This window comes from Oncorhynchus clarkii, chromosome 33 (genome assembly GCF_045791955.1).
Source record: "Oncorhynchus clarkii lewisi isolate Uvic-CL-2024 chromosome 33, UVic_Ocla_1.0, whole genome shotgun sequence".
Lineage (NCBI taxonomy): Eukaryota > Metazoa > Chordata > Actinopteri > Salmoniformes > Salmonidae > Oncorhynchus > Oncorhynchus clarkii.
In genome coordinates this window covers 33,162,156-33,177,755 of record NC_092179.1, presented here as the reverse complement: position 1 = coordinate 33,177,755, position 15,600 = coordinate 33,162,156, and the positions used below count along the sequence as shown (strand labels likewise).

At 46.0% G+C, this 15,600-nt stretch overlaps 1 protein-coding gene across 1 annotated transcript; it reads right to left on the bottom strand.

Moving 5' to 3' along the window:
* Positions 1–8,553: 8,553 nt before the first annotated feature.
* Positions 8,554–14,462, bottom strand: LOC139393026 (uncharacterized protein C11orf98 homolog). Its single transcript, XM_071141345.1, has 4 exons — positions 14,397–14,462; positions 13,904–14,028; positions 10,792–10,889; positions 8,554–9,418 (listed from the first exon to the last, which is right to left on the bottom strand). The coding sequence occupies exons 1-4, from the start codon at positions 14,442–14,444 to the stop codon at positions 9,291–9,293; spliced, it is 399 nt and encodes a 132-aa protein (XP_070997446.1). The 5' UTR covers positions 14,445–14,462; the 3' UTR covers positions 8,554–9,290.
* Between the last annotated feature and the right edge of the window lie 1,138 nt (positions 14,463–15,600).

The following is a 15,600-nucleotide window of genomic DNA, read 5'->3' as shown; positions in this document are numbered from 1 at the left end:
ACCTACAGGTATGAAGGGAGACTGCATGTTAACAGGTCACCTTGGTTTACCTACAGGTATGAACAGGTCACCTTGGTTTATCTACAGGTATGAACAGGTCACCTTGGTTTACCTACAGGTATGAACAGGTCACCTTGGTTTACCTACAGGTGTGAACAGGTCACCTTGGTTTATCTACCGGTATGAACAGGTCACCTTGGTTTATCTACCGGTATGAACAGGTCACCTTGGTTTATCTACAGGTATGAACAGGTCACTTTGGTTTATCTACAGGTATGAACAGGTCACCTTGGTTTACCTACAGGTATGAACAGGTCACCTTGGTTTATCTACAGGTCACCTTGGTTTACCTACAGGTATGAACAGGTCACCTTGGTTTATCTACAGGTATGAACAGGTCACCTTGGTTTATCTACAGGTATGAAGGGAGACTGCATGTTAACAGGTCGCATTGGTTTACCTACAGGTATGAACAGGTATGAACAGGTCACCTTGGTTTATCTACAGGTATGAACAGGTCACCTTGGTTTACCTACAGGTCACCTTGGTTTATCTACAGGTATGAAGGGAGACTGCATGTTAACAGGTCACCTAGGTTTATCTACAGGTATGAACAGGTCACCTTGGTTTATCTACAGGTATGAACAGGTCACCTTGGTTTACCTACAGATATGAACAGGTCACCTTGGTTTATCTACAGGTATGAACAGGTCACCTTGGTTTACCTACAGGTATGAACAGGTCACCTTGGTTTACCTACAGGTATGAACAGGTCACATTGGTTTATCTACAGGTATGAACAGGTCACCTTGGTTTACCTACAGATATGAACAGGTCACCTTGGTTTATCTACAGGTATGAACAGGTCACCTTGGTTTACCTACAGGTATGAACAGGTCACCTTGGTTTACCTACAGGTATGAACAGGTCACCTTGGTTTATCTACAGGTATGAACAGGTCACCTTGGTTTTCCTACAGGTATGAACAGGTCACCTTGGTTTTCCTACAGGTATGAACAGGTCACCTTGGTTTACCCACAGGTATGAACAGGTCACCTTGGTTTACCCACAGGTATGAACAGGTCACCTTGGTTTACCCACAGGTATGAACAGGTCACCTTGGTTTACCTACAGGTATGAACAGGTCACCTTGGTTTATCTACAGGTATGAACAGGTCACCTTGGTTTATCTACAGGTATGAACAGGTCACCTTGGTTTACCTACAGGTTACCTTGGTTTATCTACAGGTATGAAGGGAGACTGCATGTTAACAGGTCACCTAGGTTTATCTACAGGTATGAACAGGTCACCTTGGTTTATCTACAGGTATGAACAGGTCACCTTGGTTTACCTACAGATATGAACAGGTCACCTTGGTTTATCTACAGGTATGAACAGGTCACCTTGGTTTACCTACAGGTATGAACAGGTCACCTTGGTTTATCTACAGGTCAACTTGGTTTACCTACAGGTATGAACAGGTCACCTTGGTTTACCTACAGGTATGAACAGGTCACCTTGGTTTACCTACAGGTATGAACAGGTCACCTTGGTTTACCCACAGGTATGAACAGGTCACCTTGGTTTACCCACAGGTATGAACAGGTCACCTTGGTTTACCCACAGGTATGAACAGGTCACCTTGGTTTACCTACAGGTATGAACAGGTCACCTTGGTTTACCCACTGGTATGAACAGGTCACCTTGGTTTACCTACAGGTATGAACAGGTCACCTTGGTTTACCTACAGGTATGAACAGGTCACCTTGGTTTATCTACAGGTATGAAGGGAGACTGCATGTTAACAGGTCACCTTGGTTTACCTACAGGTATGAACAGGTATGAACAGGTCACCTTGGTTTATCTACAGGTATGAACAGGTCACCTTGGTTTACCTACAGGTCACCTTGGTTTATCTACAGGTATGAAGGGAGACTGCATGTTAACAGGTCACCTAGGTTTACCTACAGGTATGAACAGGTCACCTTGGTTTACCTACAGGTATGAACAGGTCACCTTGGTTTATCTACAGGTCAACTTGGTTTACCTACAGGTATGAACAGGTCACCTTGGTTTACCTACAGGTATGAACAGGTCACCTTGGTTTACCTACAGGTATGAACAGGTCACCTTGGTTTACCTACAGGTATGAACAGGTCACCTTGGTTTACCCACAGGTATGAACAGGTCACCTTGGTTTACCCACAGGTATGAACAGGTCACCTTGGTTTACCCACAGGTATGAACAGGTCACCTTGGTTTACCTACAGGTATGAACAGGTCACCTTGGTTTACCCACAGGTATGAACAGGTCACCTTGGTTTACCTACAGGTATGAACAGGTCACCTTGGTTTACCTACAGGTATGAACAGGTCACCTTGGTTTATCTACAGGTATGAAGGGAGACTGCATGTTAACAGGTCACCTTGGTTTACCTACAGGTATGAACAGGTATGAACAGGTCACCTTGGTTTATCTACAGGTATGAACAGGTCACCTTGGTTTACCTACAGGTCACCTTGGTTTATCTACAGGTATGAAGGGAGACTGCATGTTAGCAGGTCACCTAGGTTTATCTACAGGTATGAACAGGTCACCTTGGTTTATCTACAGGTATGAACAGGTCACCTTGGTTTACCTACAGATATGAACAGGTCACCTTGGTTTATCTACAGGTATGAACAGGTCACCTTGGTTTACCTACAGGTATGAACAGGTCACCTTGGTTTACCTACAGGTATGAACAGGTCACCTTGGTTTACCTACAGGTATGAACAGGTCACCTTGGTTTATCTACAGGTATGAACAGGTCATCTTGGTTTACCTACAGATATGAACAGGTCACCTTGGTTTATCTACAGGTATGAACAGGTCACCTTGGTTTACCTACAGGTATGAACAGGTCACCTTGGTTTACCTACAGGTATGAACAGGTCACCTTGGTTTATCTACAGGTCAACTTGGTTTACCTACAGGTATGAACAGGTCACCTTGGTTTACCTACAGGTATGAACAGGTCACCTTGGTTTACCTACAGGTATGAACAGGTCACCTTGGTTTACCCACAGGTATGAACAGGTCACCTTGGTTTACCCACAGGTATGAACAGGTCACCTTGGTTTACCCACAGGTATGAACAGGTCACCTTGGTTTACCCACAGGTATGAACAGGTCACCTTGGTTTACCTACAGGTATGAACAGGTCACCTTGGTTTACCTACAGGTATGAACAGGTCACCTTGGTTTACCTACAGGTATGAACAGGTCACCTTGGTTTACCTACAGGTATGAAGGGAGACTGCATGTTAACAGGTCACCTTGGTTTACCTACAGGTATGAACAGGTCACCTTGGTTTACCCACAGGTATGAACAGGTCACCTTGGTTTACCTACAGGTATGAACAGGTCACCTTGGTTTACCTACAGGTATGAACAGGTCACCTTGGTTTACCTACAGGTATGAACAGGTCACCTTGGTTTACCTACAGATATGAACAGGTCACCTTGGTTTATCTACAGGTATGAACAGGTCACCTTGGTTTACCTACAGGTATGAACAGGTCACCTTGGTTTACCTACAGGTATGAACAGGTCACATTGGTTTACCTACAGGTATGAACAGGTCACCTTGGTTTATCTACAGGTCACCTTGGTTTACCTACAGGTATGAACAGGTCACCTTGGTTTAACAGGTCAGGTCACTTGGTTTATCTACAGGTATGAACAGGTCACCTTGGTTTATCTACAGGTATGAAGGGAGACTGCATGTTAACAGGTCGCATTGGTTTACCTACAGGTATGAACAGGTATGAACAGGTCACCTTGGTTTATCTACAGGTATGAACAGGTCACCTTGGTTTACCTACAGGTCACCTTGGTTTATCTACAGGTATGAAGGGAGACTGCATGTTAACAGGTCACCTAGGTTTATCTACAGGTATGAACAGGTCACCTTGGTTTATCTACAGGTATGAACAGGTCACCTTGGTTTACCTACAGATATGAACAGGTCACCTTGGTTTATCTACAGGTATGAACAGGTCACCTTGGTTTACCTACAGGTATGAACAGGTCACCTTGGTTTACCTACAGGTATGAACAGGTCACATTGGTTTATCTACAGGTATGAACAGGTCACCTTGGTTTACCTACAGATATGAACAGGTCACCTTGGTTTATCTACAGGTATGAACAGGTCACCTTGGTTTACCTACAGGTATGAACAGGTCACCTTGGTTTACCTACAGGTATGAACAGGTCACCTTGGTTTATCTACAGGTATGAACAGGTCACCTTGGTTTTCCTACAGGTATGAACAGGTCACCTTGGTTTTCCTACAGGTATGAACAGGTCACCTTGGTTTACCCACAGGTATGAACAGGTCACCTTGGTTTACCCACAGGTATGAACAGGTCACCTTGGTTTACCCACAGGTATGAACAGGTCACCTTGGTTTACCTACAGGTATGAACAGGTCACCTTGGTTTATCTACAGGTATGAACAGGTCACCTTGGTTTATCTACAGGTATGAACAGGTCACCTTGGTTTACCTACAGGTTACCTTGGTTTATCTACAGGTATGAAGGGAGACTGCATGTTAACAGGTCACCTAGGTTTATCTACAGGTATGAACAGGTCACCTTGGTTTACCTACAGGTATGAACAGGTCACCTTGGTTTACCTACAGGTATGAACAGGTCACCTTGGTTTACCTACAGGTATGAACAGGTCACCTTGGTTTACCTACAGGTATGAACAGGTCACCTTGGTTTACCTACAGGTATGAACAGGTCACCTTGGTTTATCTACAGGTATGAACAGGTCACCTTGGTTTATCTACAGGTATGAAGGGAGACTGCATGTTAACAGGTCGCATTGGTTTACCTACAGGTATGAACAGGTATGAACAGGTCACCTTGGTTTATCTACAGGTATGAACAGGTCACCTTGGTTTATCTACAGGTACTGCATGTTAACAGGTCGCATTGGTTTACCTACAGGTGGTTTACCTTGGTTTATCTACAGGTATGAACAGGTCACCTTGACCTACAGGTCACCTTGGTTTACTGCATGTTAACAGGTCACCTTGGTTTATCTACAGGTATGAACAGGTCACCTTGGTTTATCTACAGGTATGAACAGGTCACCTTGGTTTACCTACAGATATGAACAGGTCACCTTGGTTTATCTACAGGTATGAACAGGTCACCTTGGTTTACCTACAGGTATGAACAGGTCACCTTGGTTTACCTACAGGTATGAACAGGTCACATTGGTTTATCTACAGGTATGAACAGGTCACCTTGGTTTACCTACAGATATGAACAGGTCACCTTGGTTTATCTACAGGTATGAACAGGTCACCTTGGTTTACCTACAGGTATGAACAGGTCACCTTGGTTTACCTACAGGTATGAACAGGTCACCTTGGTTTATCTACAGGTATGAACAGGTCACCTTGGTTTTCCTACAGGTATGAACAGGTCACCTTGGTTTTCCTACAGGTATGAACAGGTCACCTTGGTTTACCCACAGGTATGAACAGGTCACCTTGGTTTACCCACAGGTATGAACAGGTCACCTTGGTTTACCCACAGGTATGAACAGGTCACCTTGGTTTACCTACAGGTATGAACAGGTCACCTTGGTTTATCTACAGGTATGAACAGGTCACCTTGGTTTATCTACAGGTATGAACAGGTCACCTTGGTTTACCTACAGGTTACCTTGGTTTATCTACAGGTATGAAGGGAGACTGCATGTTAACAGGTCACCTAGGTTTATCTACAGGTATGAACAGGTCACCTTGGTTTATCTACAGGTATGAACAGGTCACCTTGGTTTACCTACAGATATGAACAGGTCACCTTGGTTTATCTACAGGTATGAACAGGTCACCTTGGTTTACCTACAGGTATGAACAGGTCACCTTGGTTTATCTACAGGTCAACTTGGTTTACCTACAGGTATGAACAGGTCACCTTGGTTTACCTACAGGTATGAACAGGTCACCTTGGTTTACCTACAGGTATGAACAGGTCACCTTGGTTTACCCACAGGTATGAACAGGTCACCTTGGTTTACCCACAGGTATGAACAGGTCACCTTGGTTTACCCACAGGTATGAACAGGTCACCTTGGTTTACCTACAGGTATGAACAGGTCACCTTGGTTTACCCACTGGTATGAACAGGTCACCTTGGTTTACCTACAGGTATGAACAGGTCACCTTGGTTTACCTACAGGTATGAACAGGTCACCTTGGTTTATCTACAGGTATGAAGGGAGACTGCATGTTAACAGGTCACCTTGGTTTACCTACAGGTATGAACAGGTATGAACAGGTCACCTTGGTTTATCTACAGGTATGAACAGGTCACCTTGGTTTACCTACAGGTCACCTTGGTTTATCTACAGGTATGAAGGGAGACTGCATGTTAACAGGTCACCTAGGTTTACCTACAGGTATTAACAGGTCACCTTGGTTTACCTACAGGTATGAACAGGTCACCTTGGTTTATCTACAGGTCAACTTGGTTTACCTACAGGTATGAACAGGTCACCTTGGTTTACCTACAGGTATGAACAGGTCACCTTGGTTTACCTACAGGTATGAACAGGTCACCTTGGTTTACCTACAGGTATGAACAGGTCACCTTGGTTTACCCACAGGTATGAACAGGTCACCTTGGTTTACCCACAGGTATGAACAGGTCACCTTGGTTTACCCACAGGTATGAACAGGTCACCTTGGTTTACCTACAGGTATGAACAGGTCACCTTGGTTTACCCACAGGTATGAACAGGTCACCTTGGTTTACCTACAGGTATGAACAGGTCACCTTGGTTTACCTACAGGTATGAACAGGTCACCTTGGTTTATCTACAGGTATGAAGGGAGACTGCATGTTAACAGGTCACCTTGGTTTACCTACAGGTATGAACAGGTATGAACAGGTCACCTTGGTTTATCTACAGGTATGAACAGGTCACCTTGGTTTACCTACAGGTCACCTTGGTTTATCTACAGGTATGAAGGGAGACTGCATGTTAGCAGGTCACCTAGGTTTATCTACAGGTATGAACAGGTCACCTTGGTTTATCTACAGGTATGAACAGGTCACCTTGGTTTACCTACAGATATGAACAGGTCACCTTGGTTTATCTACAGGTATGAACAGGTCACCTTGGTTTACCTACAGGTATGAACAGGTCACCTTGGTTTACCTACAGGTATGAACAGGTCACCTTGGTTTACCTACAGGTATGAACAGGTCACCTTGGTTTATCTACAGGTATGAACAGGTCATCTTGGTTTACCTACAGATATGAACAGGTCACCTTGGTTTATCTACAGGTATGAACAGGTCACCTTGGTTTACCTACAGGTATGAACAGGTCACCTTGGTTTACCTACAGGTATGAACAGGTCACCTTGGTTTATCTACAGGTCAACTTGGTTTACCTACAGGTATGAACAGGTCACCTTGGTTTACCTACAGGTATGAACAGGTCACCTTGGTTTACCTACAGGTATGAACAGGTCACCTTGGTTTACCCACAGGTATGAACAGGTCACCTTGGTTTACCCACAGGTATGAACAGGTCACCTTGGTTTACCCACAGGTATGAACAGGTCACCTTGGTTTACCCACAGGTATGAACAGGTCACCTTGGTTTACCTACAGGTATGAACAGGTCACCTTGGTTTACCTACAGGTATGAACAGGTCACCTTGGTTTACCTACAGGTATGAACAGGTCACCTTGGTTTACCTACAGGTATGAAGGGAGACTGCATGTTAACAGGTCACCTTGGTTTACCTACAGGTATGAACAGGTCACCTTGGTTTACCCACAGGTATGAACAGGTCACCTTGGTTTACCTACAGGTATGAACAGGTCACCTTGGTTTACCTACAGGTATGAACAGGTCACCTTGGTTTACCTACAGGTATGAACAGGTCACCTTGGTTTATCTACAGATATGAACAGGTCACCTTGGTTTACCCACAGGTATGAACAGGTCACCTTGGTTTATCTACAGGTATGAACAGGTCACCTTGGTTTACCTACAGGTATGAACAGGTCACCTTGGTTTATCTACAGGTATGAACAGGTCACCTTGGTTTATCTACAGGTATGAACAGGTCACCTTGGTTTACCTACAGGTATGAACAGGTCACCTTGGTTTATCTACAGGTATGAACAGGTCACCTTGGTTTACCCACAGGTATGAACAGGTCACCTTGGTTTATCTATAGGTATGAACAGGTCACCTTGGTTTACCCACAGGTATGAAGGGAGGCTGTAGTCATTGGGTTCGATCCCATATGGCATCTGTCCGACGGGCCTCAGGGAACAGGTCACCTTGGTTTACCTAAAGGTATGAAGGGAGACTGCATGTTTGACAAGAGTCCGACGGGCCTTAGGGAACAGGGAGCCATTTGGGATGCAGACATAACTTCCACCATGGTTGAACAAGGCCACTGACTCCAGATCAGATTCCACATTCATTCCTCGTTGGGAGGAAAAAAAACAATAACCCCCATTCTGTCTGTTTTTTATTTAAACTAGGCAAGTCAGTTAAGAACAAATTCTTATTTACAATGACGGCATTCAGATACACAAACACAAGGCTCTCTGGCACAGGCCTCCCCTGTCCATGTAATCATATTCATTAGGTCTAAAAGGCTAAAACTGATCCAGGATCAGCTCCCCCGTCCATGTAATCACATTCATTAGGTCTAAAAGGCTAAAACTGATCCAGGATCAGGCCTCCCCCGTCCATGTAATCACATTCATTAGGTCTAAAAGGCTAAAACTGATCCAGGATCAGCCCCCGTCCATAAAATCATATATATGGAGCCTGGTCTGAATATGGGGCCCGGTCTGAATGTGGAGCCCGGTCTGAATATGGAGCCCGGTCTGAATGTGGGGCCCGGTCTGAATGTGGGGCCCGGTCTGAATGTGGGGCCCGGTCTGAATGTGGGGCCCGGTCTGAATGTGGGGCCCGGTCTGAATGTGGGGCCCGGTCTGAATGTGGAGCCCGGTCTGAATGTGGGGCCCGGTCTGAATGTGGGGCCCGGTCTGAATGTGGAGCCCGGTCTGAATGTGGAGCCCGATCTGAATATGGGGCCCGGTCTGAATGTGGGGCCCGGTCTGAATGTGGGGCCCGGTCTGAATGTGGGGCCCGGTCTGAATGTGGAGCCCGGTCTGAATATGGGGCCCGGTCTGAATGTGGGGCCCGGTCTGGCCTTGGCATGGGGCCAACAGAACATCCTCTTCTCATTCCATATCTGCCATGTCCACATCCCCCTGGGACACACCCCCTTTCTGGCGTCTGGCTGCCGCTGCCTTTGGTGCTGCCTTCTTTGGTGCTGCTGCCACCTTCGTCTTGTTTGTTGCTGCCTCAACTAAGGAGGGAGAGAGAGAGACAGACCTCAGATGCTACACACAGAGAGAGAGATATATATATAGGCTATACACACAGGCCAGTTTATTAGGTACACTACCCCGTTCACCTAAAGGAGAAGAATGGTGCCAGCTAACAGGCCAGGTTATTAGGTACACTACCCCGTTCACCTAAAGGAGAAGAATGGTGCCAGGTTATTAGGTACACTACCCCGTTCACCTAAAGGAGAAGAATGGTGCCAGCTAACAGGCGGGCCACAAACAGACAAATACAGGTGCAGTACAACAGCGCTGTGCAGAACAGCCTCCCAGAACACACAACTCGTCAGTCCTCGTGGCGGACGGGCGACAGCAAGACAAGAAGAAACGGCCCCAGTGGGACACGCCATCACCAACACTGGACAACTGGGGGGTGGAAACACCGTCTGGTTCCTATCAGCTAAAGACAAGAAGAAACGGCCCCAGTGGGACACGCCATCACCGACACTGGACAACTGGGGGGTGGAAACACCGGCTGGGTCCGCACGAAGGTGTACCTAATAAAATGGCCATATAATGGTTCCAAACATTAGGAACACCTCCCTTTGTCCTCAGAACAGCCTCAATACGTCGGGCATGGTCTCTTCATATGCTGATTAATGCGTGCATGGCCGTCTACACGGACTGGACTGAACGGCCAGAACAACGAGATGGTTCAGATGAGGTGACTAAACTCAGCTACTCTACATTATGAGGGGTGACTAAAGTCAGCTGCTCTACATTGTGAGGGGTGACTAAACTCAGCTGCTCTACATTATGAGGGGTGACTAAAGTCAGCTACTCTACATTATGAGGGGTGACTAAACTCAGCTACTCTACATTGTGAGGGGTGACTAAAGTCAGCTACTCTACATTGTGAGGGGTGACTAAAGTCAGCTACTCTACATTATGAGGGGTGACTAAAGTCAGCTACTCTACATTGTGAGGGGTGACTATAAAGTCAGCTACTCTACATTGTGAGGGGTGACTAAAGTCAGCTACTCTACATTGTGAGGGGTGACTAAAGTCAGCTACTCTACATTGTGAGGGGTGACTAAAGTCAGCTACTCTACATTGTGAGGGGTGACTAAAGTCAGCTACTCTACATTGTGAGGGGTGACTAAAGTCAGCTACTCTACATTGTGAGGGGTGACTAAAGTCAGCTACTCTACATTATGAGGGGTGACTAAAGTCAGCTACTCTACATTATGAGGGGTGACTAAAGTCAGCTACTCTACATTATGATTGACAGGTGGAGAGTTGATCCTTTCTGAAGTGGATATGAGAGCACATGACAACTCAGAGGAAATGTGACTCAACAACCCAGTTTAAAACTGTATAGTTATTCACTTCTTACCTTCCATAGCGGCCTTCTCTGCTTTCATGTGTTGCAGCTGTTTGAGCAGCTTGCGTTTCTTCTTCCCAGACAGAGTGATGTTGGCTCTGGGGCTGGAGCTGAGCAGGGACGACAAACAACAACAACATCACTTTCAGACTACAGAGTGATGTTGGCTCTGGGGCTGGAGCTGAGCAGGGACGACAAACAACAACAACATCAGACTACAGAGTGATGTTGGCTCTGGGGCTGGAGCTGAGCAGAGACGACAAACAACAACATCACTTTCAGACTACAGAGTGATGTTGGCTCTGGGGCTGGAGCTGAGCAGGGACGACAAACAACAACAACACTTTCAGACTACAGAGTGATGTTGGCTCTGGGGCTGGAGCTGAGCAGAGACGACAAACAACAACAACATCACTTTCAGACTACAGAGTGATGTTGGCTCTGGGGCTGAGCAGGGACGACAAACAACAACATCACTTTCAGACTACAGAGTGATGTTGGCTCTGGGGCTGAGCAGAGACGACAAACAACAACAACATCACTTTCAGACTACAGAGTGATGTTGGCTCTGGGGCTGGAGCTGAGCAGGGACGACAAACAACAACAACATCACTTTCAGACTACAGAGTGATGTTGGCTCTGGGGCTGAGCAGGGACGACAAACAACAACATCACTTTCAGACTACAGAGTGATGTTGGCTCTGGGGCTGAGCAGAGACGACAAACATCAACAACACTTTCAGACTGCAACATGGCAATGATGATGGAGCGAAGGAAGAAACACAGCAGCTCAACAAGACAATCAGACCACAGCAACAAAGACCTGGGTACTACTACCATACACCCTAGGACTCAAAACAACCACAACACTTCACCTGGTCAGGATCCTGGACAACAACAACACCAGGATCCTGGACAACAACAACACTTCACCCGGTCAGGATCCTGGACAACAACAACAACACTACACCTGGTCAGGATCCTGGACAACAACAACAACACTTCACCTGGTCAGGATCCTGGACAACAACAACACTTCACCTGGTCAGGATCCTGGACAACAACAACAACACTTCACCTGGTCAGGATCCTGGACAACAACAACAACACTACACCTGGTCAGGATCCTGGACAACAACAACACTACACCTGGTCAGGATCCTGGACAACAACAACAACACTTCACCTGGCCAGGATCCTGGACAACAACAACAACACTTCACCTGGTCAGGATCCAGGACAACAACAACAACACTTCACCTGGTCAGGATCCTGGACAACAACAACACTACACCTGGTCAGGATCCTGGACAACAACAACACTACACCTGGTCAGGATCCTGGACAACAACAACACTACACCTGGTCAGGATCCTGGACAACAACAACAACACTTCACCTGGTCAGGATCCTGGACAACAACAACACTTCACCTGGTCAGGATCCTGGACAACAACAACAACACTTCACCTGGTCAGGATCCTGGACAACAACAACAACACTACACCTGGTCAGGATCCTGGACAAAAACAACACTACACCTGGTCAGGATCCTGGACAACAACAACAACACTTCACCTGGTCAGGATCCTGGACAACAACAACACTTCACCTGGTCAGGATCCTGGACAACAACAACACTACACCTGGTCAGGATCCAGGACAACAACAACAACACTTCACCTGGTCAGGATCCTGGACAACAACAACACTACACCTGGTCAGGATCCTGGACAACAACAACAACACTTCACCTGGTCAGGATCCTGGACAACAACAACAACACTACACCTGGTCAGGATCCTGGACAACAACAACAACACTACACCTGGTCAGGATCCTGGACAACAACAACAACACTACACCTGGTCAGGATCCTGGACAACAACAACAACACTTCACCTGGTCAGGATCCTGGACAACAACAACAACACTTCACCTGGTCAGGATCCTGGACAACAACAACAACACTTCACCTGGTCAGGATCCTGGACAACAACAACAACACTACACCTGGCCAGGATCCTGGACAACAACAACACTACACCTGGGCAGGATCCTGGACAACAACAACACTACACCTGGTCAGGATCCTGGACAACAACAACAACACTTCACCTGGTCAGGATCCTGGACAACAACAACAACACTACACCTGGTCAGGATCCTGGACAACAACAACACTACACCTGGTCAGGATCCTGGACAACAACAACAACACTTCACCTGGCCAGGATCCTGGACAACAACAACAACACTTCACCTGGTCAGGATCCAGGACAACAACAACAACACTTCACCTGGTCAGGATCCTGGACAACAACAACACTACACCTGGTCAGGATCCTGGACAACAACAACACTACACCTGGTCAGGATCCTGGACAACAACAACACTACACCTGGTCAGGATCCTGGACAACAACAACAACACTTCACCTGGTCAGGATCCTGGACAACAACAACACTTCACCTGGTCAGGATCCTGGACAACAACAACAACACTTCACCTGGTCAGGATCCTGGACAACAACAACAACACTACACCTGGTCAGGATCCTGGACAAAAACAACACTACACCTGGTCAGGATCCTGGACAACAACAACAACACTTCACCTGGTCAGGATCCTGGACAACAACAACACTACACCTGGTCAGGATCCAGGACAACAACAACAACACTTCACCTGGTCAGGATCCTGGACAACAACAACAACAACACTTCACCTGGTCAGGATCCTGGACAACAACAACACTTCACCTGGTCAGGATCCTGGACAACAACAACAACAACACTTCACCTGGTCAGGATCCTGGACAACAACAACACTTCACCTGGTCAGGATCCTGGACAACAACAACACTACACCTGGTCAGGATCCTGGACAACCACATTCAGAATACAGGCCCATTGGTCAGGCAGTTTGCTCATGCTTGTTGTTCTCCATCTTTGTTGGTTAATCTACCCATAAATATACCACTGTTTTATTATATCTATGACCGAACCACCAAGTACATTTGTCTCTGCCCTGTCTCATGAGTCTTCAAGTATCCCCTAGGGGTACCCCTGGTTAACAACCACTGGCTTACAGTATGAAGTACAGTCTGGAAACAGGACCTACTTTCTCTTCCTGAGATGGTGGATGGTGGTGAGTCCTTCGTCCACCACAGCTCCCACCTTGATGTGTCTCCTCCTCTTCTCACGGGTCAGATTCCTCCGCCGCTTATAGAGCTTCTTGCCCAGCTCCTGACGAACATACATCACAACATGAGGCAGCAAAGCTTTCTGGGGGTTTAGCTAGCTGGTAACACATAACGTAGACAGTATTGATGCACATCTTAATTAAATGTTACATTTTTGGTGCAGTGTTACTAGAAACAACAACGTTGTAGCTAGCTTACATTGAAATGTGTCATAACGAAATAACGCCATGTGATCTAACTGCAGCTTAGCTAGTTAGCCGTTAGGCTAACACGAACTTCTTGATGTCATTTTACCTTCAGCAACATTAAACGAGCTGTCTTTCTGGTTCTAGGTTATGATGAAGTAACTTTTCTACATCTCGTACTGGTGTAAATATCAAAATAAAGTTAGTTGTTATACGTGTAACTTACTGTTTTGGGTCTGTTGATCTTTCCACCCGGCGTTCCAGTCTTCCCCATGCTTGCTGCTGTAATATGAGAGGCGTTAGGAGAGTTCCGGGCTAACTTCTCATTGGCTGGAAGAGACCACTTTCTCCCATTTTCATTGGCTGGAACGTTTCTTCCTCTTCTTCTTCTTCCAAAACAATGCTGAGGTTTAACAGGCGAGTTGGCATCCAATAAATGTTGCATTACTGCCACCTACTAGGCTGGAGTAAATCAACAACAACAACAACAAAGAATACAGCAAATAATCTTTCCATCTAACACTACACTACACAAGTATTAATAAATACCATACTATTTAAACCTATTTAGTCCTACTTCAGGCCAACAACCTGAAAGGTTGTTTACTGTTTACTGTTTACTCTCCTGATGTCTCACACACCAAAATACCTCTCTGCAGCTGCCACAACAACCTCTATTGTCTGAGACTTACATTTCATCCCTGCAGTACAGTTGATAACCATTACTATAAATGCTATAAATTCAATCTTAATGTGTAGCATTGGGGAAAGAACATGTATTTTATCTTTATTTAACTAGGCAAGTCAGTTAAGAACAAATTCTTATTTTCAATGACAGCCCAGTGCTGTTCAGGGGCAGAACAACATATTTGTACCTTGTCAGCTCAGGGATATGAACTTGCAACCTTTCTAGTTACTAGTCCAACGCACTAACCACTAGGCTACCCTGCCACACCAGTAGAGGAAGATGGTTCAAGGTGGAGGGATCCTGAGAGGAGTGGTGTGACTAGTAGATTTGTTGGTTTATCCCTCTGTTCTGGTACAGATCTACTAGTCACACCACTCCTCTCAGGATCCCTCCACTTTGAACCATCTTCCTCTACTTTCTTCACTGCCTCAGCATATGTCAACTTCTGCTCTACTCTAACCCTGGAAACCTCAACCTGCAATACCTACCAGTAGCACGCGCTCCAGCAGGTATATTTCACTGGCCACCCCCAAAGACAACACCTCCTTTGGCCGCCTTTCCTTCCAGTTCTCTGCTCCAATGACTGGACGAATTGCAAAAATCACTGAAACTGGAGACTAATATCACCCTCACTAACTTTAAGCACCAGCTGTCAGAGCAGCTAACCGTTTGCTGCAGCTGTACACAGAACATCTGTAAACAGCCCATTCAACCACCTACCTCATCTCCATATTTGTTTTTG